The following is a 25,587-nucleotide window of genomic DNA, read 5'->3' on the forward strand; positions in this document are numbered from 1 at the left end:
GTGGTGAGTCTAGCTCCATAGCAATTTACTAACTACTGAAAATAAGCTTATAATTTACCTTTACAATGCCTATAATTTTGAAAATCCATTACATTCCTCATAACTCTCCTGTCCCAATGAAAAAGCCCACTTTTTGAGCTTTCCTTCATAAATATAATTTAATACTCATATCGTTCTTTGTTTGCTCTTTTCATATCTGTTTCTATAAGGTGTCCAGAACTGCCCAGTGGGCATTTCACACAGGAACTCCTACTGTTCACAATATTTGTGAAAGATATTGAATAGGCTACAGTAGTACCTGTCATGCAACTATCATATTTTTCAATATTATCTTAGGGTATTGAAGAGTAGGCTTATGTTTGTTTGTATGTGTGTGTGTGTGTGTGTGTGTGTGTGGTTGTGCCTATGTGGCTGATTTAATTAAATTAGAGAAGGATAGACTGCAAGGTCCAAGTTATTAAAATAGTTAGGTGTAATAGGGCATATGAAATGCTAATGAGTGAGCTAGGGTAAAGTCTCAGCAGATAGGGTGTGAATGAAATTTGCATTTTAAGATAAGTGGAGAGGTGTTTGGTTTTCAAAGCGACATGGTAGGATGCTTACAACTAACAAGATAAATAAGGCAGGTTATTACATTGATTTTTCCCAAAAGTGCTGGCTATAATGACAACATACAAGATTTTTGTATTACCAGAAAAGTAAATTCCAAAGGCATGGGAGAACAATGGGATTTACAGATTATAGAGAAAGAAATATATTTAAAGAAGGATGGAAGGCTGGGTGTGTGTGTGTGTGTGTGTGTGGGGAGGGCGGAGGGTGCGTGTAAGGTCTGAAAGATACACTGTGTGAAACAGACTTGAGGAAAAGCCTCTAGCCACTTCACAGAAGTTTGCTGTCCCAGTAACCAAAGTTGTGTTAAAAGCCTTTGGAATTTCACTTGCTTGCAGTAACTTTACTGGATTGTCGCTATAAATTTAAAATCTATTTTGGACAGCTGCCTTAAAAGGGGTGTGTCGTTGAGAGTCTGGTTAACTAGGAATTTTGGGGGTTGCTATAATATTAAGTAACTGAGTAATTGTAATCTTGTGTGTGTGTTTTATTCTTATATTTTGTTAATAAATGTTTTAATTTAGTTTTTTAAATCTCAAAATGTTAGTGGACTCATTACTTCTGAATTCAGTGCACAAATCTTCTTGTAATAAAAACAAATTGCAAAACAGTTGTGGTAGCATGGCCAAGTTTCCCTTGTGGATTTGGTCAGCCTGGCAAATACCACCTGCTGTATCCTAACATACCAGATAATACAAAGATACGTAAGCATGTAAATAGAATGATTATCTTCAAATGGTTTTGCACCAATTATGCTGAAATATGTCAGGCAAGATTTTATTTATGGATACATATCAGAGAGTGGATATAGCAGGAGATAGCAGCAAAGATGTAAGATGAAATTTGAAATGAATGTGTGGAATTGGGCAAAGCCCAGCCCCAGAGATACATAAACTGCCTCCTCTCACATGGAGAGCACTACTAGAAAACTAGAAATTCAGGGGAGAAGGCCCCATCCAAATTTATTTTTAGACAAATTAAACTCAAAATCAGGTCAGGGGGAGTCAAAACAAAAATACCACCTGGTGCCCACCAGTTACAGAAGGCATCCAGTGAATCAGTGCACACCGTATGTTGGGATTCAAAAGTCATTTCAACTGGAACCTGATGAACCTATAGATTTTGGACCTGCGGCTGGCAGAATTTGCCAGGCTCAGGAGTAGACATAGCAGGAGGACCACCACTCTGCTTGTGAGACCAAAAACTAACAGTAATTTGTCCTCCATTGTCAGAGGCGGAAAAAGTAAAGAATTTATACCCTGAAGCAGGTGTCTAGTATGAGGCAGTCATCAATAGGCAAATTCAGTTACTACAGCGTGTCTGCAGGGCACTGGACTACAAGGCTGGGCGTTACACTTGTATTGTACAGATCAATGGTGAAGCCAATTTTGAAGTAGCTGTTCTTCAAACGACTATCTCAAACACCACACAGATACATTTGAAAGGGCTCAGGTAACAATGATCAGAATGATCCCAGGACAATGGCAATTAAATAACGAAGAAAGATTTAAGCCACTAAAACTTGCTTCTTATTGTTGAAAAAAATATTAGAAGAGGCTTGATACAGGGTCTTCAAAATAATTGAAGGTGTAATAGTGAAGCAAGAAGCTTTTTAATGTGGATAATTAGCACAAAACTAGAGCACAAAAAATTCAAACATCTCAGCTAAGACCATTAGAAAGCCTACTCAGGGCATTAGACATAGAACAGATTCCAAGGGTTGGTAATTGTAGCTGGTTCCATATCTATTGTAGTTAGATATCAATAACAATGCTTGAATCTTTTCAAGGTAAGTAGGGAAATAAGTTTTCCTTCGCAAATCACCTTCATGTTTTGATATTCACAGCAATTTTTTTGGGATATTGAACTTGCACAAATGGTTGCTTGACAAGCTCCCCTTAAGTTTGCCAGCCTTTTTTATATCAATGAAAAGGTATTTTTGTTTACTGTGGTTTGTGGATAGGTCCCATGCACTATGAGAATTTTCAAGATTAAGCAATAATTTATGATTTATAGCTTACTAGGTTGTTTCTCTTCCTCTTACAAAATTAAGGTAATCTTACAGTAATGTTAAAGCAGTCATCGGTGGAAAGAAACTGGCTTATTCATGTCAAGAGATCAAGACTTCTCATTCCATTTTGTCTTCATGGTTTCACACGTCTGACATAGGTCTTCCTGCACAAAATATTTCCTTTTTTGAACCTTTTCTCTGGATTCTAAATAGGATCACCAAGACAGCGAGGTAAATAAATGGTTAGATTTCCTGGGCATTCTCTTGACCATGAGTGTCAAGTTATTGTATGTGTGTATGGTGGGACCTACTTTAGAATTCTCCCATCATGGAGGTCAGCTGGAGGGCAATTCTATAAAATAGATGAAGCATGCATATCAACAGAACTTTCAAATTAGTTCATGTTTTATAGTATTTAGGAGGAAAATTATGTGCCTAAACAGCTTGCAGCATCTCATGTCGATCATTAGGTCTATACTCAAGCCCTCAATATTCACAGCAATGCAACTGCATTCAAGGAAATTGAATCACGGTGAAAAAAGTAACTAAATTACTTACATAAGCATTCATTTACAAAGCTTTGCAATTTATACCATGACACAGCAGTAGTTTGAGAATCCACCTGCAGAATTGCAACTAAAACCTAACCCAGTCTCAAATGAAATCACTTAAAACAAATATTTGTCTGCCTAAAAACCAGACTCCAATAGTATTTTTTGAAGAAGGCAGGATGAAAAAGAGGCAAAAATGACAAACTGTTCAGTTATTTTTACTGCAAGCATACAAATGAAGAATCTCTTGGGATACCTACTTTATTCAACAGAGGGCAAGTAAAAGGCTACCTATACTCTCCATAGGCAATTGTTAAGATAGGTGTCATTAAGCTAGAAACCAATCTTAATTGATTGGTGATGCAAGGTAATATTGGCAAAACTAGCCACTGCATGGGAGATTAGCACATGCATATTAGCTCTACAATGAAACTGAGTGTTTATACAAAACTACCACAAAAGAAATGACACAGCAGCCCAAAAGTTATTTTCCCATCAGTTTAGGGAAAAATGGTCCATTTTAAATTACTTAACACTGCCAGGTTCAATACACAAGCTGCCTATCTAAATATACATACCAGCAGAGGTCATCTACAAAGACTCCTTTCAGCTGCCTTTGAACATCACTATAGAAACTCGGTTTGTTGGTTGAGGGTTTCTAGGAAATTAATTCTTCAAAAATGCATCAAACACAAAGAAATGAAAATACGTAGGAACTCTCTCACATGATCTATTCATTTCCCATCTAATTAAATTCAGATAAAATAGATGAATTACAGGCATGCACCACAAATAAAAATGGTTCCCACATTCACAAATACCACATAAGGGCAAACTACAAAACTAAAATACACCATTTTAATGCTAATCTACTCTTTTCAGATATTTGCTTTCCACTACTAATTGTTCTGAATTGAAACACTGAAAAAATGTATGCAAAATAACATCAGCAACAAGTGTTTGCCAAAATGAAAATAGTGACAATTTTAGCTGATTGCCTACATAAACTAAGTGTCTGATGAAGGACAACAGTTATAAGATTCATTAAAATGTTAAATTTTAGATCATAATTCACTTTTTGAATTCATAAATAAGGTATTAAAATGATCAAACGGTCTGACGAAAGAAAAACTCATTACATTTGATTTTCCCAAATGTAATGTTTTTAAGTTACTTTAGTTGAAATTTAATGATCTGTTACAGAGCATTTGCTGACACACAATGCAGACTGGTATCGTGGAAGAGACTAAGCCACAGCGACTGTCACCTGTCGCACTTAGTTAAAAAGAGCTTGTACGTCAAGTTACAAAGAACAATGAATGTTGAGTGGAGTGAACCTACAAGCTTTGATTACATCCAGTGAATCATCTTTTAGTTTGGATGCCCAGTTCATATTTATATTCTACATTAACACAAATTTTCTTCAAATATGTAATTTCTCTTATGAGATACCATAACAGCAAGAAAATATCACTTTGCATGTCCTCTAACAGGCAAACTCCAGTTTCGAAAAGTGAAAATGCGACGATTATAGAATGTTTTCCACTCTGCAGTAAGATATTGCTACACTGAACATAAATGAGCATTCCTATAGACACAATATGATATAATCATAACATCAGCAGGCAAGAGAGAGGATACTGTGTCAATTTACTGTAATGCCATGTGGAGAAACAAAAATGTGGAAAACTAGGGCTGTTTTTATTTAGGATATTAAAAAAATGAAGAAATCATTTAATTAAGGTTTTAAAATTATCGAGGGGTGTTAACAGAAACAGATTGTTTCCAGCTACTGAGGAGCTAGAACAAGCAGACATAGATAAGAATTTAAACGTTAGAGATTAGGATAAATGGTAGGAATACAGTATCAGGGTTGGGCATTGAAGCAGAAATCATGTCAATACTCAAAAAAGAAAGGGGAATAAAAACAGGAGGTAATAGGACCAACACATGGGATTGGTACTGGAGAATAAAAGCCAGCCCATATCCATATACAGCAAGACCTGGACAATATTTAGGCTTGGGTTGATAAGTGGCAATAACATTCACGTCACACAAGTAGCAGGCAATGACCATCTCCAACAAGAGAGAATCTAACCATCTCCCCATGACATTCAATGGCATTAACATCGCTGAATTCCCCTCTATCAACATCCTGGGGGTTACCATTGACCAGACACTGAACTGGACCAGCCATATAACTACCATGGCTATAAGAGCAGGTCAAAGGCTGGGAATTTTGTGGCAAGTAACTCACCTCTTGACTCCCCAAAGCCTGTTCACTATCTACAAGGCACAAATCAGGAGTGTGATGGGATACTCTCCACTTGCCTGGATGAGTGCAGCTCCAAAAACATTCAAGAAGCTCAATGTCATCCAGGACAAAACAGCCCCCTTGATTGGCACCCCATCCACCCCCTTCAACATTCACTCCCTCCACCACTGGCACATAGTGGCAGCAGAGTGTACCATCTACAAGATGCATTGCAGCAACTCACCAAGGCTCCTTTGACAGCACCTTCCAAACCTGCGAGCTCTACCACCTAGAAGGACAAGGCAGCAGATGCATGCGAACACCATCACCTGCAAGTTCCCCTCCAAGCCACACAGCACCCTGACTTGGAACTATATCGCCATTCCTTCAACGTTGCTGGGTTAAAATCCTGGAACCCCCTTCTTAACAGCACTCTGGGTGTTCCTACAATACATAGACTTCAGTGGTTCAAGGCAGCAGCTCACCACCACCCTCTCTAGGGAAATTAGGGATGGACAATAAATGCTGGCCTATCCAGCGACAGCCACAACCCATAAATGAATTTTTTTTAAATCTGAACTTGTTGGGGCAGATGGTCTGCTTCCATGTTGTAAATTCTATGCAATTCTATTCCTGTCTACAATGGAGTTGGTCTGGTTAACAGGGTAGAGCAACATAGTGATGACTTTACAGAGAGCTTGAGACGTACGCAACCGAAAGATTACACTTCAGACACTGTCTACCAACATCCTCATCAAAGTGCTGGGGCACAGTTACATTTCACAGATGCAATTGAAATGGTTCATCCATGTAGAAGACAACTGGTTTCCACTCCCATTATTTCAGTTTCCAAAAAACTACTAAACCTCAAAGTTCGAAAAAGATTCCTCAGACATGAAGGTCATTACAATATTCTAATCAATTCAGGTAGAAAATCCAAAGGTTGGCTGGTGATAAAGGGAGTGAAAAATGCATACATCTACATCTTCAAAATTATGAAGGATATGATGAGGTCAAAATTGTTTCCAATGGGTAGCAAGTCAATGCACTCAATTCAACATTAGCATTGCATTAACCACAGCAATGTTGTGCTTCTTGTAACTAGAGGCTCACTTTACCAATCATGATACAGAATCTTAAAACTTCAAAACAACCATGTGGAAAACTAAACCACAGCACCAAAGTAAAATCAAAATTCAAGTCTGCACTCAGATCTTGCTAAAACCAATTTGCATAGATAACACAATAATGCCAATACCACTTTTTAAAGACCTGCTGTCTAAAAAACATATCTTGCCTGCAGGTTGGTCAGAAGGACCTACACAATATTAAGCTATCATTGCAAGTTACAGTACTCACTATAGAGCTTCTCACTCTGATAGTAATGCTAGCTGTGCATACTGCCCACAGAACAGAACACACCAAGTAGCAAGTGGGCTTACCTCAGTGAAAATACAATAGCACCGACAAGAGCATTACACGTGATGTAGACATTTTTTTAAATGACTGTTTCCATACTGTTTTAATGTCACATCAGTGCTGCAAACTCAGGGAGAGCACAAGTCATAAAGGGAGGCCTCTATCTATTTGTTCATTTATGCTGTCAAGGTTCTTGCGTGAAACAGGATTGTTTTACAAATTACAGCGTATAAATGTAACACTACCTTAGGTAATGTACTCTGCAAAAAAAATTAATACAATTTTCCCCAACACAAAAATATTTCAGCCATTAATAAGTTTTCTTTCAATGTTTAAGCAGTATTAGACATGTTGATGTTCAAACGACTTAAAAATCTAAGTTGTTTTGCAGCAAATACAACTAGACACACACAAATATATTCCTGCCACAATCAGACATAGCTGGTCTCTGCAAACAATTTACATAAGCACACAGCCAAAATGAAGTTAAATCTGTGGACAACTGAGTGTCGCATCGTACACTTGCACAACAGTCTCTTGCAGCAAGCAGGCAAATATGTAAATATCTATGCCAACTTGTTAATTAATTCATATGGGCTTGTGTAAAAATCAGACAATGTGCATAAAAGAACAGGAAGTGTCTGATCATTTGCACAGAAACATGCTTCATAACAGAGATATTTAGATGATCTTTCGGGCCAATTATTTGTTATTTAATGCATGTTACCTGTTTCCAGCTCAACACACCAATATAGTGTTTCATGATTTTACACTCATTTTTTTTTTACATGTCAGGTCCATGTTATTGTATTTTGTAATTAAAAGTTACTTCAGAAGAATGTAATGTCTCATGTTTTCATCACACTTTACCACAATTGTTTTTTTTGATCGAAGGTACAGTTTAGAATGGGTTTTTCCCTCTGTAATATATGTTTGGACCCGAAGGAAAACACCAGTTTGATGGATTCTGAGCCAAAATTGCTGTTGTTGTCGCAATTCAGTAGGTGAGTCACACATACAAGAGAACTACATTTCTGACAGTACTTACAAACTAAATATGCATCCAAGTTAAATTTATTAAAACAGGTAAGACTGGGTGGATATTATATTTTTATCCATTTGAAAATTACAAATATCTAATTAACAGGTTAACAAAAAATTATTTCCACTTTAATTGCCTGCTTGAGGCAGCAACCTTACTCTTGAGACAACAACTTTACTCTAATTTTCAAAATAGGCATGATGTAGCTAAAATCAGTGCTATACATAGCTCCTTGTATATTCTAACTCAAACGCAGTGGAACAGTGGCATGTCTTTACTGTAGTTGAGAACACACCACAACATTGGACAAATTTTGCCCTTACTGCCTTATATATAGCCCCCATTGGGCACCCACAGTATTGAACATTCACCTTGTTCCTCAAGTACACACCAAATTGCAATATTAGAGAGAGTATGCCTCTGCTGCTACAGAAAATATTGCTCAAGGTACAACACACAATGAATTTCTCCCTGGGTAAAGTACAGTAAAGGCACGACAGTATTGCATACTCTTCCTGTTGCAACAAGGGCACAATCCATCAGGCACAGTTGTTGTTTTGTTGCCTCCAGTATAGTACCTTGTGGAGGCAGTAGCGTCATATTCTGCTCCAGTCATCCAATACCTTAGGCAGAGCACCTGGAAGATGCTAAGATACCAGTCTCTCTAATGACCTCAGTTAATAGTACTCACCAGCACTGGGTGCCTGGCCATGGATTAAAGTTGGAGGTTTCAGCCGAAAGCCAACGTTCTTCTCATCTAAAGAGAAAGAAAATCAGTGACTAAATCTGTATGTTATAAAATAGGCATATCTAAAGTAAATCCAGCAGCACAGCTAATTTACTCATCACACCTTGTTTAAGTCTGAGACTTAATGCACACCTACATACTTATTTTGCAGAAGTTGTACATTGCACACCCCACAAAGAGGAGAGCACACAGCAGAGACAGAGTCCATATCTGGAGCATCAGTCCTTTCAGCTTCTCAAGGTTATATGCAAGGGGGCAAGTAAAGCACAGAAGAGGGCTAAGAAAGAGGAAATACTTCCCAATGCTAGACTTTAGGACTTACCGGGCTCCGAGTCAGAGTTGCTGGCTGCTGCCTGGCAGAAGCTCAATGGCATAAAGACATTATTCTTTGGAACTGTAAGATAAGGACAGTGTCAGTGAGTATCAATAGGTCACACCAATTTTAACAATCCCTAATTCTGCAGGTTACCCAGCAATGGCTCTTCCTTTCAAAGTGTATTGAGATTTTAAAGTCATTGAAGAGGACTGCAGACAGCGTCAGTGGCATGAACAAATAGTTATCGGCCAGGGCAATATATTAATCCTGCAACATACTCTTATCTGAATCACCAAACAATGGCACAACATACTGAAGGGGAATAACTTTGTCACCATTTGTTTATCTATCACATCCTAGAAAGTCACAGTTGTGCCAAATTGGGCCAAACAGGTGACCAATTCAGAATTTAATTCTAAAACCCACCTTAATCTTAGAATACTAATGATTTCTCTCATTTGATTAAGAGTCTGATTTGGGACCTCTGATGAGGTAATCTGTTGAGTAATTGGCAAAATAATTGCATTTTAATTAAACTGGTCATGTTTAACATGCCTCATGGCTAAATTTCAACAAGAGTAGATCACATAGGTTGAAGAAAAATTCGGATTTTAAATTAGTCTGCTTATCAAAAAATTTATTTCAAGTGTTTTCAATAGAGCGCAGAAATGGAACCCCCATAACTGCTGTAGGATTCAGCGCGAGAATCTGAAGTTAGTGAAAATGATGAATGTGCCAGCAACTAAGAGTCCAGTTCTGAAGAAAGATGAAGGTCCAGTAAAAAAAGAACTTTCCATATTTTAGGTAGCAGCCTTCTCATTCTCTAAAGAAAGTTCAACCATATACAACCTGCAAAGTTCCTCCATGCACCGATAACAGATAATTAAAGAGGAAGACCATTTGTCCTATCATAGTTCATCAAATGGCCTTAAACGTGCTCTCATTGAAGTACCCAATGCACTAGGCCGTAAAAAAGTGCGTAGGTGTGCATAAGTCTAAATGGTATTTTGATGGCCTTTGACCTTGAAGTAGTAACAGTAAGGAAAATGTGTAAGTACTTTAAAGTTTGAGGAATCTGTAATTGCTTTTAAAAATGTTTGAAATGGACTTTTAACAGTTTGTATCAATTGTAAAGGGGTCAATTATAATTGTTAGATAATAAGAAACACAGGTCCATATGACCTTGCAACACTCTGGAAGCAGTATCAACAGGAAGGAAGATTAAGTACAGAGGCAAGCAGAAAAAGAGAAAAGAGCTGGAGAGAGGTGGTGGTCAGCAAGCCAAGTTTCAGAGCTAGATTTCCGAATGGTTGGAAGGCACCGCAGTATCGTTTACTCCCGAGTATTTGAATGCCCAAAACCAGTCATACCGTTGAAGGTAAAGGCAGTTCTGATAGATCCACACTACCAGGTCCTGAACCAGGTTCCAGAAAAAAGTGCTCCACTGTGCAGAAGATTGCACGGTCGGAAACCTGTTTATTCGGAAGCTGCTGCCTGCAGAGAATCGGCCAAGTCCTTGAAGGAAAAGGAATGGAATTCTGCCCAAGGATGATGTGATCTTGGAAGAACTTGTGGCTCAAATTATTGCCATTCAGGTGGAGTCGACTGTCTTCCAAATCTGAGAGATCTGTGTTGTATCTGCTGTTCCATTTGTAATTTGCAGTTTGTACTGACCATGATTTACCAGTTAATTGATCATTCAGTTGCTATGATCCTGATTCATGTTAAAAGTAAAAGTTATAAAAAGTAAAATCTTTTTCTGTAATGTTTTTATTTGGGAGTCGTTCGATAAATCTTGGAGTAGGTAGCACAGAGGCCAGCCTACAGCTCAACAGACTACAACTTCTACAGAGTATTTAACTCAGGAATTTGGTGAGTGTGGGAATTCAGCTCAGTGAGGAAAGAGGTGGTATTCTGGACTTTTATATGACAGGGATCGTTCCGAAAGAGGGACTGAGAGATGAGGTCTAGTGTTTTCAATAGAGAGCATTAATTAGGTGAGCAGGTAGGAAAGTGGTTGATGAGCATTACAGTTTTATTTTCTCTAAACTAGGGAAATAGTTTAAACTAGGATTGGGGAAATAGAAATACTAAACAAAATTTATAGCTTATAGTTAAACTACTTAATATGACTACAAAAAATAGGTAAGTAATGTTGCAAAACTTGAAACGTTAATTCATTAAAATACAAAAGAGATGGCAGGGCAGGTGATGCAGCTATAGCGTGTAGGAGCTGGTGGACACCACTGTGAAGCACAGCAACTACATATGCAGCAAGTGTCTACAGTTGGTGAGCTGGAGTCTGAGCTTCAGACATTGTGATGTATCAGGGAGGGAGAAAGTTACTGGGACATTTTGTTCCAGGAGGCAGTCACCCCTCTTAGGTTAAGTACTTCAGGTTTGATGTGTGTTCAGGGGCAGGAGTGATGCAGATACAGGAATCCCGAAGGTAGCATTGGAGGAGTCTCAGCCCTTGTACATGTCCAACAAGTACAAGGTTCTTGCAATCTGTATGGACGAGAGTAGGAACTGCAGGAGGATGAGCAAACTGATCACTGCACTCTGGCATGGGGACCATTCAAGTTGGGGGAGTGAAAAGGAATGTAGTATTAGTAGGGGACAATATAGTTCGTGGGATAGATACTGTTCTCTGCAACCAATTGTGAATCCCGAAGGCTATATTGCCTGCCTGGTGCCAGTGATAAATACATCTCATCAGGACTAGAGGGGAACTTGGAGCGATAGGGAAGGATCCAGTTGTCGTGGTCTATGTGAGTACCAACAACATAGATGGAACTAAAAAAAAATAAGCTCCACTAAAGGAGCACAAGCAGCTAGCGGTTAAATTAAAAAGCAGAATCACAAAGAAATTCTGGGCTACTACCTGAGCCATGAGCAAATTGGCATTGGGTAAATAAGATGAGATGAATGCCTGGTTCAAAGATTGGCATGGGAGAAATGGGTTTCAGGTGATAGGAAATTTAGAAAGGTAAAAGTACAAGAAAATAGTGCAAAGTAGGATTAATGGTAACGATAACCAGACTGTGACAGGAAGGGACAGAGTGTACAAACATGCACCTGCAAATAGGGTGAGAGTAGGGACAAATAGTGAAAGACATAATTAAATGCTCTTTATTTGAATGCACACAGCATTCGTAAGAACGTTTGCTAGGTTGATTCCTGGGATAAAGGGGTTGCCTTACGAGGAGAGATTGAGCAGATTGCGCCTATACTCATTGGAGTTTAGAAGAATGAAAGGTGACCTTATTGAAACATAAGATTCTGAGGGGGGTTGACAGGGTAGATGTTGAGAGGATGTTACCCCTCATGGATGAATCTAGAACTTGGGGTCAGAGTTTCAGAATAAGGATGCTCCCATTTAAGATGGAGCTAAGGAGGAATTTCTTCTCTCAGAGGGCTGTTGATCTTTGGAATTCCCTTCCCCAGAGAGCAGTGGAGGCTGGATCATTGAATATATTCAAGGCTGAGTTCGACAGATTTCTGATCAACAAGGGAGTCAAGAGTTGTGAGGGGTCAGTCAGGAAATTGGAGTTGAGGCCACGGTCAGGTCAGTCACAGCCTTATTAAATGACAGAGCAGGCTCAAAGAGCCAAAAGGCCTTCCACTGCTCCTATTGCTTATGTTCTTATCTATTTGGTTCTTAAATGATTCAAAATTTTCCCCCTCCCCTTCTCTAGCAGAAGGAAGTTCCACATACTGAAGACCTCATTGGGGCGGCAAACCTGTAGAAGTCCTGATGTTTTTCCAGCTGAAGTTTTCAAAGCTGGTAGGCTTTCGCCATGCACTCCATGCACTCATCCTACTGATTTTGGAGGAAAAAGGAACTCACGCCCGAGTACAGGAACATGACAATTGTAACAATAATCTTCGAGGAGGGAGGTAAATCATGCTGTGGAAACTATTGACGTATTTCCCTCTTGTCCATTGCAGGGAAAATCCTTGAACACATTCTCTTTAATTGCTGCCTACTTCTTGCGGCTGAGGAAATCTTCCCAGGCATTCATGACCTACAGTTTGAGGAGACTGCAGTGTCGTAGCCCACTCTGCACCGGATGTGCAGGCCATTCTCGATCTCGTCAATTCTGCATGCAATAAATTTGGCCTGTGTTTCAATGTTGTTAAAACAAAATTCATATCAACCCACACCTAGTCAGTCAAATATTCCACCTCCAATACATGTTGAAGGAGAGACTCTGCAATATGTTGAGCACTTGCCATATCTTGGCAGCCACCTCTCTCAAAAGGTCACCATTAACGAGCAGATCCAACACCAGGTCAGCTGCGTCAGCTCAGCCTTCTACAAACTACAGCAGTGTCAAAAAACAGCTCCACAAGTCAACAAAAGTACTTGTGTAGAGTAGTTGGTGTCACCACACTCCCGTACTGCAGTGAGACTCGGACTGTGTACCAGTGACACATAACAGCACCAGAGAAATTCAAAGCAATGCCTTTGCCACATCCTCTGGATTCAATAGGAAGACAATCCAACAAACATTAGTGACCTTTGAAGCTAGCTCCACAACCATTCAGGCAAAACTCCTGCAAAATTAACTTTAATAGACTGGACACTGTCCAGATGGCCCAAAAGCATCTCTCCCCTGCCAGATCCTGTTTTCACAACTCTCAAATGACCAACGTACAAGGGGAAGACAAAAACAAATCTTCAAAGATACTCTGAAGCTCTCCTTGAAGCGTGGCAGCATTGACATTAATGACTGGGAGGAGCTCGCTATTAATCTTTCAAAATGGCATCAACCTGCCATGCTTTGAGTCACAATGTTGTAATGATGAGACGGCAGGGAAGGAAAGAAAAGAAAGCAAATTCTACACTCCAGATCTCACTGCCTCAAGGAACATCCTGCACCATGCGCCTAAAGGTCTGTGGGTCAAGAATCGGTCTGTTCAGTCACATCAAGACCATGGCAGAAACTCACGAGCCTGAGTAGATGTCATCCTCGAATCAAAGGACAGCAGCTGACATTCCATGTACTGAATTTGACTGCCCATAATTTGAACTACTGTCCCAGTCCTACGCTCACAACCTCATTTAATGTAGTTATACTGAAGTTACCTTTTCCATGCTGTTTATTGTCTTTTATACTTCTTTCTTTAAGATTACCTCTCATGACACATTCTTTCAAGGCTATAAAACTCAATGTTCTCCAATCTCTTCTCATAAGTCAGACTTACGACACGATAATTAGCCTTGCTGCTCTTCTCTGCACTGCTTCCAATACTTGAATTCCACCAGTGTGTCTCAGTAAGCACAACTGAATAAAGTATTCAAGGTGTGGAGTGGTTTCTACACTTCAGTCAGGTCATTCTCCTCATTCACCACTCAGTTCCACTGAATCACAGCTACACTCTAACTGGATCCTCAATTTTCATCTATTGAGGCAGCAAAGACATGCATTTATATACCACCTTAACACAAAAAAAATGTCAAGATGCTTAATAATTACATAACTAAAGCAAATACCAAGCCAACAGAGAAGAAATTAAGAGTGACTAAAAGCTAAGTCAAACAATTGGGTTTTGAAGAGCTTTTTTAAAATGGAGACAGAGGTACAAAGGTTTAGGAAGTTTCTAAGAGTCAGACCAAAGGAGCTGAAGGCTCTGTCACCAAAGGTAGGGCAAAGGGCAGAAGGATGTATATGAGGAAGGAGCCAGAGGAATAGGAGGAAATTTCAGAGGGGGTACAAAGCTTTGGAAGGATTGAAAGATGAGTGCAAGGATTTTCAATTAAATTGCTTGGTGGATAGGGAGCCTGTGTAGATCAGCAACAATTGACATTCAAACAAGGCATAGTGTGGGCCAGGATAATAACTGCAGTTATTATTTCTCCCTTCTCCTAACTATGCTTCAGTTCTGCCGAAGGGCCATGAAGGCTCGAAACGTTAACTGATTTCTTCTCCGCCGATGCTGCCAGACCTGCTGAGTTTTTCCAGGTAATTCTGTTTTTGTTTTGGATTTCCAGCATCCGCAGTAGCTTTTAGCTTTTTGTTTTTATCTTTGTGTTTAATTGACTGCCACCTCTCTTCAAGAAATGCCCTCTTTGAAGAAGTACGGTTCTGTCCTCCGACAGGATTTCCGACTGTCTCTTCTGCCCTGCTCACCTTCATTGCTTTCCATTTCTCTCCTGGTGTTTGACAAGGTGTTTACCAAAACCCGCTTTCACAGCCATATCTCCTTTCTCAGTGACTGTCTCCGTCTCCGACTCACCCCACGTGGATTTCAACTGAAATTCCATCCCTCTTGTTTCGAACCCACCCAGGATTACAGGTATCTCCGGGACATAAAACGTTTCTCGGACTGCTGTTCCCGTCGCATTCTGAGATCCACACTCAGTGCCATGCGCCGCCATATGAACACACTCGACCTCTCCCTTCAGCAGCACCGCCGCACCCTTTTTCAAAGCTGCGCGTGCCCCCAGTTTCATTTTATTCTTCGCCTCATCCGTCGCCTCAACAAGAAACTTTTTCTCTTTCTCTCAAGTGCTAAGGAACGCAAGCTCCAACAACTCATCGACTCCAACACCCATCTGGGACCCTCCACCCCTGCTTGTCCCTCCGTCCTCACCCCATCTTCCAATCCCAGCCCCAGCCGCGTATTCACTATACCCCCTGACCTTCCCCTCTCCGATGCTGAACGTTCAGTGCTCAGCAAAGGACTTAGCTTCATACCCTTACGCCCTCATCTCAATGAATTTCGGGCTCGGCATGATGCTGAACTCTTCTTCCGCCGTCTTCGTCTCCGTGCTCACTTCTTTGGGCAGGAGTCCTCTCCCCGTTCAACGGATCCTTTTACCCACCTCCAATATTCTCCCTCCACTTGGACCCCTCCCTCTGGATTCTTACCTTCTCTTGATCTTATCATTGAGAACTGTCGGCGTGACATTAGCCGTCTCAGTTTCTCTGCTCCTCTCACCCATTCTAATCTGTCTCTCTCTGAACTCACTGCACTCCGTTCTCTCAGGTCCAACCCCAACATTGTCATCAAACCCGCTGACAAGGGTGGTACTGTTGTTGTCTGGCGCATTGACCTCTACCTCGCGGAGGCTGAGCGTCAACTCGCAGACATTTCCTCCTACCTCTCCCTGGACCATGACCCCACCACAGAACATCAAGCCATTGTTTCCAGGACTGTCACTGACCTCATCTCCTCTGGAGATCTTCCTCCCACAGCTTCCAACTTGATAGTCGCCCAACCTCGGACGGCCCGCTTCTACCTCCTACCCAAAATCCACAAACAGAACTGTCCTGGCAGACCGATCGTGTCAGCCTGTTCCTGCCCCACGGAACTCATTTCTCGTTATCTTGACTCCCTTCTCTCTCCCCTTGTCCAGTCCCTTCCCACCTACATCCGTGATTCCTCTGACACCTTACGTCACATCAACAATTTCCAGTTCCCTGGCCCCAACCGCTTCCTCTTCACCATGGATGTCCAATCCGTCTACACCTCCATCCCCCACCAGGATGGTCTGAGGGCCCTTAGCTTCTTCCTTGAACAGAGGCCCCAACAATACCCATCCACCACTACTCTCCTCCGTCTGGCTGAACTTGTTCTCACACTGAACAATTTCTCCTTTAACTCCTCTCACTTCCTCCAAATAGAAGGTGTGGCTATGGGTACCCGCATGGGCCCCAGCTATGCCTGTCTCTTTATGGGGTATGTGGAACATTCCTTGTTCCAGTCCTACTCCGGCCCCCTCCCACAATTCTTTCTCCGGTACATCGATGATTACTTCGGTGCTGCTTCATGCTCTCGTCGGGACCTGGAAAAATTTATTAATTTTGCTTCCAATCTCCACCCCTCCATCATTTTCACATGGTCCATCTCTGACACTTCTCTTCCCTTCCTTGACCTCTCTGTCTCAATTTCTGATGATAGACTGTCCACCAATATCCACTACAAGCCTACCGACTCCCACAGCTACCTCGACTACAGCTCCTCACACCCCGCTTCTTGTAAAGACTCCATCCCATTCTCTCAGTTCCTTCGCCTCCGTCGCATCTGTTCTGATGACGCTACCTTCAAAAACAGCTCCTCTGACATGTCCTCCTTCTTCCTTAACCGAGGTTTTCCACCCACGGTCGTTGACAGGGCCCTCAACCGTGTCCGGCCCATATCCCGCGCATCCTCCCTCACGCCTTCTCCTCCTTCCCAGAAACATGATAGGGTCCCCCTTGTCCTCACTTATCACCCCACCAGCCTCCGCATTCAAAGGATCATCCTCCGCCATTTCCGCCAACTCCAGCATGATGCCACCACCAAACACATCTTCCCTTCACCCCCCCGACGGCATTCCGTAGGGATCGTTCCCTCTGGGACACCCTGGTCCACTCCTCCATCACCCCCTACTCCTCAACCCCCACTTATGGCACCTCCCCATGCCCACGCAGAAGATGCAACACCTGCCCCTTCACTTCCTCTCTCCTCACCGTCCAAGGGCCCAAACACTCCTTTCAAGTGAAGCAGCATTTCACTTGCATTTCCCCTAACTTAGTCTACTGCATTCGTTGCTCCCAATGCGGTCTCCTCTACATTGGAGAGACCAAACGCAAACTGGGCGACCGTTTTGCAGAACACCTGCGGTCTGTCCGCAAGAAAGACCCAAACCTCCCTGTCGCTTGCCATTTTAACACTCCACCCTGTTCTCTTGCCCACATGTCTGTCCTTGGCTTGCTGCATTGTTCCAGTGAAGCCCAACGCAAACTGGAGGAACAGCACCTCATCTTCCGACTAGGCACTTTACAGCCTTCCGGGCTGAATATTGAATTCAACAACTTTAGATCTTAAACTCCCCCTCCCCCCATCCCCACCCCGTTTCTCCCCCCATCCCCACCCCGTTTCTCCCCCCATCCCCACCCCGTTTCTCCCCCCCCCAAGCTTTTTTTTTCCAATAATTTATATAGATTCTTCTTTCCCCACCTATTTCCATTATTTTTAAATCTAAAACTAAAACCTTGTTAGTCTTTCCACCCCACCCCCACTAGAGCTGTACTTTGAATATCCTGTCTTCCATTCTTAATTAGCACTTTTCTTAGACAAATATCACCGCCTTCAACACCTCTTTGACCCTTTTGTCTGTGACATCTTTTGATTATTTCCTCATCTCCACAATCACCACACCTTCAACGTCTCTCTCTCCACCGCCCCCCACCACCCCCCCACCTTAAACCAGTTTATATTTCTCCCTTCTCCTAACTGTGCTTCAGTTCTGCCGAAGGGCCATGAAGGCTCGAAACGTTAACTGATTTCTTCTCCGCCAATGCTGCCAGACCTGCTGAGTTTTTCCAGGTAATTCTGTTTTTGTTTTTAATAACTGCAGTAACTGTTTCAGCCAAGGTGAAATTTAATACAAGGAGGATAATTGGAGACAAGCAAGGAGAGGATAGAAATGCCTTCTGCTGCCTAAACTCCATGTTCAAGAAGGCCCTCCTAAAAATGACTTCAACAAAGATTTTGCTCACCCCCTTTAATACTTCCTTCTTCAGCTCTTTGATCACCTTTTCCTTAAGCCACAGTGAACATCTTGGGAATTTTTCTATCTAGAAGTGCTTTATAAATACATGCTGTTGTTGATAACGTTGGACAAGCAGTTGAACAGCATAAAGGGAATTGAGAGATCTGGGGCTGGATTTTATGGCAACCCCCACCAAGCATGTTTTTGGCAGGGTGGGGGGCACGTTAAACCTGACGGATGGCTAGCCCACTGCTTTCTCACCCGCCCTAGTCCTCATAAAATGGTAGGTGAATGGGCACTGAAATAGGCACCCTGTCAGCCACTTTTTACAAAAATAATTAAAGGGCAATTGAGCTTATTAACAAACTAATTGACCCAAATAATGTGCTGCCCACGCCATAATACGGCTGGTGTGGCCAGGTGGGAGGGAGTTAGAATTGTTCTTTAAACACTAGTTAAAAGGTGGGAAGGAACAGGGGGCGGGTATGTCTTTGCAGGGTGCCTTGTGCTTATTGGGGCAGCCACACCATTCCCCCCCACCCTACCAACATGAGGTCTCCCCTATGTACCTCCCTGCCTGGCCTCAAAATCCCAACCCCACCCCCGTTCCATCCCTCGGGTGCCTGAGCGCTTCCTGCTCTAAAAGCCTGGGACTCACCATCCGAGGTCCATTTTTCTTCTTCCTGGGGCCTGCTTGCAGTCTCAGTATTATCCACTACTGAGTTCTGGCGCTGTTGGGGCTGCTCAAGCTGCTGGCCAACTTTTGACGGCAGGACAAAGTCTCATTCTCTGCTCATTTAAGCCAGCCCAGTATGTTACTGCTGCGGGGTGGTTTTTTTTATATAAAGTTGATTACTTTAAAACAGACTTTTGTAACGGGGGGAAGAACGTGAGCAATACACCCCTGTAAAATTCAGCCCCCAATCTCTCAACTCTCAGACTGCTGCAAGATAGCAGCCTAGCAGCTCTGAAACAGACCGGTCTAATTTCAATGCAACTGTCAACCAGTAATCGTCAATAGTCCCAACCCAAATGTGTAACTTCAAATAATGTACACCGGAAAAAAAAAATGAAAGGTCCAAAAAGCATAATCAAATCCCGAAGTGTGAAAAAGATTATATACCAAGGTAAAATAAGATAGAATTAACGGAATTGTCAAGTGAGTGAGAGAGACAGAGACACAAAGAGTGGATAATGCAGAGAGAGAAAGGGAAAAGGAGGCATATATTTAAAGTTTGGCAGAAGTATTAGAGGAGATTTGAGGAGAGTATTCTCACCCAGAGGGTTTGTAGGGGTCTGAAAGTGACTCCCTGAAAGGGTGGCAGAAGCAGAAATACTTATTACATTTCAAAAATACTTTGATATGTATTTGAAGTGCCACAACCTACAAGGCTATGGACCAGGAGCTGAAAAGATCAGCTTGGTCTCTCTTTTTCAGCCAGCACAAACATGTCAAATGGCCTCCTTCTGTGCCATAAATTAGCAATATTTTTATGGTCAACCAAACAAAAAACTCTGTATAGGTAGTAGACCAATAAATTATATTGCTGACATGGAGTCAAAAAATATATTGTCCTGAATGCAGCATTGTACCTTGGAATTTATTACGTATTTTGTAATAGTAATGGATACCTTGTGGCTTTGTTCATTAAAAAATACAAGCTAGAGCACAGAAGAATGTAGCACACAAACTTTCTATTTTAGCTACAGTAGATGCACTGCATGCAATGAAAGTAAATTCTATTCTTTCTATGATTCTATAAATATCAGGCATGGCTCAGTTGGGAGCACTCTCATCTGAGTCAGGAGGTTATGGATTTAAGTTGCAATCTAGATACCTGGATCACAAAATCCAAGCTGATGCTTCAGTGCAGTACTGCAGGTGCTATCTTTCCAATGCGATATTAAACCAAGGTCCCGTTTGCCATGTTAGGTGGATGTAAAGGGTCCTAAGCCTCTCAGGGCGGAGCTCTCCTAGATGTCCTGACCAATATTCATCCTTAACCAACATCATTTAAAAAAGATTATTTGGTCATTATCTCATTGTTGTTAGTGCTCATTACCTCATGGCTATATTTAAATTGGCTGCTGCTTTATAAAAGTGACTACACTTCAAAAGTACATCAATGGTTATAAATGCCCTGAGGTCATGAAAGGTGCTATACAAATACAAGACTTTCTTCTTTCAAGAAGGTGATAAGTATTTGAAAACAAAGGGAAACAGAATTTGTTGGTTTGTTTGAGGTGAGAGTGACTGCCCTTGACATCAAAACAGCATTTGACAAGAGTGTGGCAACAAGGAGCCCAAGCAAAGCTGGAATCAATGGGAGTCAGGGAGAAAACTCTCTGCAAGTTGGAGCCATATCTAGCACAAAAGAAGATGGTTGTGGTCGTTGGAGGTTAGTCATCTCAGCTCCAGGACATCACTGCAGGAGTCCCTCAGAGTAGTATCCTTAGCCCAACCATCTTCAGTTGCTTCATCAATGACCTTCTTTCCTCATAAGGTCAGAAGTGAGATGTTCGCTGATGACTGCACAATGTTCAGCACCATTCGCAACTCCTCAGATTCTGAAACAGTCCATGTCCAAATGCAGCAAGGCCTGGACAATATCCAGGTTTGGGCTGACAAGTGGCAAGTAACATTTGTGGCACACAAGTGCCAGGCAATGACCATCTCCAACGAGAGGGAATCCAACCATCGCCCCTTGATGTTCAATGGCATTACCATCACTGAATCTCCCACTATCAACATCCTGGGGGTTACCATTGACCAGAAACTGAGCTGGACTAGCCACATAAATACTGTGGCTGCAAGTGCAGGTCAGAGGCTAGGAATCCTGGGATGAATAACTCACCTCCTGACTCCCCAAAGCCTGTCCACTATCTGCAAGGTACAAGTCAGGAGTGTGATTGGATACTCGCCACTTGCCTGGGTGAATGCAGCTCCCACAACACTCAAGCTTGACACCATCCAGGACAAAGCAGCCAGCTTGATTGGCACCATGTGCACAAACATTCACTCCCTCCACCACTGACGGTAGCAGCATTGTGTACAATCTACAAGATGCACTGCAGGAATTCACCAAGGCTCCTTAGACAGCACCTTCCACACCCACGACCACTACCATCTAGAAGAGCAAGGGCAGTAGATAGATGGGAACACCACCACCTGGAAGTTCCCCTCCAAGTCACTCACCATCCTGACTTGGAAATATATCGCCATTCCTTCACTGTCGCTGGGTCAAAATCCCACAACTCCAACAGCACTGTGGGTATACCTATGCCACATGGACTACAGTAGTTCAAGAAGGCAGCTCACCACCACCTTCTCAAGGGCAACAAGGAATGGGCAATAAATGCTGGCCCAGCCAATGAAGCCAACATCCCGTGAATGATTTTTTAAAAAAATTTGAATAAACAGCTCCAGTTGAACACCTGGCAACAGAGCTTGTGCAATAGCTGAAAGGCCTCCTCCTGTGTTGTAATTTGTTTGATTCCATGATCCCAAGAAGTATAGCTGTCTTGGGTATCAAAACATTTGAGGTCAAAGACTTACAAACATGCGAATGAGGAGCCACTCGGCCCCTCGAGCCTGCTTCGCCGTTAAATAAGATCATGGCTGATCTGATTGTAACCTCAACCCCACATTCCTGCGTACCCGATAACGTTTTAACCCCTTGTTAATCAAGAATCTATCTAGCTCTGCCTTAAAAAATATTCAAAGACTCTGCTTCCACTGCCTTTTGAGGAAGAGTGTTCCAAAGACTCACAACCCTCAGAAAAAAATTCTCCCCATCTCTGTCTTAAATGAGCGACCCCTTATTTTTAAACAGTGACCCCTTATTTTTAAACTCGTTCTAGATTCTCCCACAGGAGGAAACATCCTCTCCACATCCACCCTGTCAAGACCCCTCAGGATCTTAAAGGTTTCAATCAAGTCGCCTCTTACTCTTCTAAACTCCAGTGGTTACAAGCCTAACCTGTCCAATCTTTCCTCATAAGACAACCTGCCCATTCCTGGTATTAGGCTAGTAAACCTTTTCTGAACAGCTTCTAATGCATTTACATATTTCTTAAATAAGGAGGACAGTACAGTACACAATATTCCAGATGTGGTCTCACCAGTGCCCTGTACAACTGAAGCATAACCTCCCTACTTTTGAAATCAATTCCCCTCACAATAAATGTTAACATTCTATTAGCTTTCCTAATTTCCTGCTGTACCTACATACTAGTCTTCTGTGGTTCATGCACTCGGATCCCTCTGAATCTCAGGGCTCTGCAATCCCTCATCTTTTAGATAATAAGCTTATTTTTTATTCTTCCTGCCAAAATGGACAATTTCATATTTGCCCACATTACACACCAGTTGCCAGATCTTTGCCCACTCACTTAACCCATGTCTCTTTGTAGCTTCCTCATGTCCTCTTTACAATTTACTTTCCTACCTATCTTTGTATCATCAGCAAATTTAGCAACATTCCTTCAGTCCCTTCATCCAAGTCACTTATAGAAATTAGAAAAAGTTGAGGCACCAGCACTGATCCCTGTGGCACACCATTCGTCACATCCTGCCAACCAGAAAAATACCCATTTATGCCAACTCTCTGCTTCCTGTTAGCCAATCTTCTATCCATGCCAATACGCTACCCCCAACACCATGAGTTTTGGTTTTCCACAACGACCTTTAATGTGGCACTTTATCAAATGCCTTCTGGAAATCTAAGTACATCTACTGGTTCTCCTTTATCCACAGCACATAAGATTCCTTCAAAGAACTCCAATAAATTGGTTAAACATGATTTCCCTTTCACAAAACCATGCTGAGTCTGCCTGATTGCCTTGAATTTTTCTAAGTGTCCTGCTTTAACATCTTTAATAATAGCTTCCAGCATTTTCCCTATGACAGATGTTAGGCTAACTGGTCTGTAGTTTTCTGCTTTCTGTCTCCCCCCCACTTTTTGAATAAAGGGGTTACATATGCTATTTTCCAATCAAATAGAACCTTCCCCGAATCTAGGGAATTTTGGAAAATTAAAACCAATGCATCAACGATCTCACTAGCCACTTCTTTCAAGACCTTAGGGTGAAGTCCTTCCGGACCTAGAGATTTGTCAGCCTGCAGCCCCAACAATTTGCTCAATACCACTTCAGTGGTGATTGTAATTTTCCCGAGTTCCTCCCTTTCATTTCCTGATTTACAGCTATTTCCAGGGTGTTACTGGTGTCCTCTATAGTGAAGGCCAAAGCAAAATACTTGTTTAATTCATCTGCTATCTCCCTACTTTCCATTATCAATGCCCCAGACTCACTTTCTATAGTACCAACGCTCACTTTTCTTGGTTAAATATCTATAGAAACTCTTACTATCCATCTTTATATTATTAGCTAGCTTTCTCTCGTACCCTAATATTTCCCTCCTTATTAATCTTTTTGTCATTCTTTGCTGTTCTTTATATTCTTTCCAATCTTCTGATCTGCCACCCGTCTTTGCGTAATTATATGCTTTTTCTTCAAGTTTGATACTGTCTTTAACTTTTTTAGTTAACCACGAATGGTGGGCCCTCTCCTTGGAATTTTTCTTTCTCAGAGGAAAGTATCTATTCGGTGTATAGTGAAATATCCTTTTAAATGTCTGCCACTGACCTATCACTTAACCTTATTTGCCAGTTCACTTTAGCTAGCTCCGCTTTCATGCCCTCATAATTGCCCTTCTTTAAGTTTAAAATACGAGGCTTAGACACACCTGTTTCTCCCTCAAAATGAATGTAAAATTCAATCATATTATGATCGCTGCTACCCAGGGGTGCCTTCACTATGAGGTTATCAATTAATCCTATCTCATTGCTCAATACCAGGTCTAGTATAGCATGCTCTCTGGTTGGCTCCAGAACATGCTGTTCTAATAAACTAACCTGAAAACATTCTATAGGCTCTTCATCTACGCTACCTTTGCCCATCTGATTTTTCAAGTCTATATGTAGATTAAAATCCCCCATGGCTTAGATGGTACAAACATCATTTTGTCTAGTGCAAGGCTCAAGTGAACAAAGCCATGCTTTCCAAGCATCAGTCATACACTAATATACGCTGTCCAACAACTTCTGTTGCTCAAAGAAATGGCCACATTTCAGCAAACAATCAAAAGCAGTAAAATTGTGTGGATATCACATTTTAAGATTTCAACCTCACCATCCTGACCTTACCATTTTGCACAACTTATCTTCGGTCAGAAAGAAATATTCAAACACTGAAGGCAAGAAATTCACATACAGCAACCTATTCTAAGATCTACACTCTCAAACAAAAGAATCTATCTCATGTTTCTACTCTTCTACACTGAACAATCTGGCTTGCAAGGTAAACTAACATACAGCTCCAGCACATCTGAGTATTACTCTTCAAATATAAAGTTAATATATGATTGCTCTATCCAAACGTTCTGAAGAATCAATAGCTTCGAGGGAGACAACCTAAAAATACACCCCAGCCCCAGAGAACATTATGACTGACAGAAGCTATTTTAAGGTTGTATAACAAGTGAAGATTCTCCATTTGAGATTAATAGCTCCATGTTGATGACTATCTTCCTGGAGGAGTGCATACAAGCTTTGCATACAAAGTATGCCTGATGGCAAGGTAGCATAGACATCAGCTCTGATAGTTAGAAATACTCCAGGCAGAATGTACAGAAGATGAAGTCAGCTGCAGCCATGCTACAGCAGAAAAAGACATTCCTGTTGTATTAAAGATTCAGCACCAAGGTGTAGAAACAACTTTATCTTCAGAGTCATACCAAAGAAACAATAATTTGTAATAACAGAATAGAAAACTAGTTCAAGAAATGCTCATTGTCTTCTTAGAAAAGAAGAAAACAAATAGTAAACTGGGCTATATTTATGCATCAAACGAATAGGGGAAATTGCAAGATATCACAAAGCAAGCTTTTAGAACGAGGTGCAATTTTCCTTCATTTGACAAGCACCCTATCCACTGTAGTAGGTTTGTTCAATTACAATGAACTGGCCTAATATTAAATATACACAAGGTGAGAAAAACATCTTCCAAATCAAAATGTATACATGCGCATGAATACACATTGGGGGAGGGGGATAGAAGAAAGCATGAGTAATTAACTCAGTCAGTCATT

General features: G+C 41.5%; 1 protein-coding gene across 1 annotated transcript in view; it reads right to left on the minus strand.

Moving 5' to 3' along the window:
- Positions 1-25,587, minus strand: part of ranbp3b (RAN binding protein 3b) — a 112,411-nt gene that overhangs the window by 57,603 nt on the left and 29,221 nt on the right. The window contains exons 6-7 of the mRNA XM_078554746.1: positions 8,957-9,040; positions 8,578-8,643 (exon numbers count right to left, since the gene is read on the minus strand). Of these exons, the coding sequence (XP_078410872.1) occupies positions 8,578-8,643; positions 8,957-9,040 (150 nt within the window). The remainder of the gene's footprint in view (positions 1-8,577; positions 8,644-8,956; positions 9,041-25,587) is intronic.

Source organism: Cetorhinus maximus, chromosome 13 (assembly GCF_964194155.1).
Source record: "Cetorhinus maximus chromosome 13, sCetMax3.hap1.1, whole genome shotgun sequence".
NCBI classification, from domain to species: domain Eukaryota; kingdom Metazoa; phylum Chordata; class Chondrichthyes; order Lamniformes; family Cetorhinidae; genus Cetorhinus; species Cetorhinus maximus.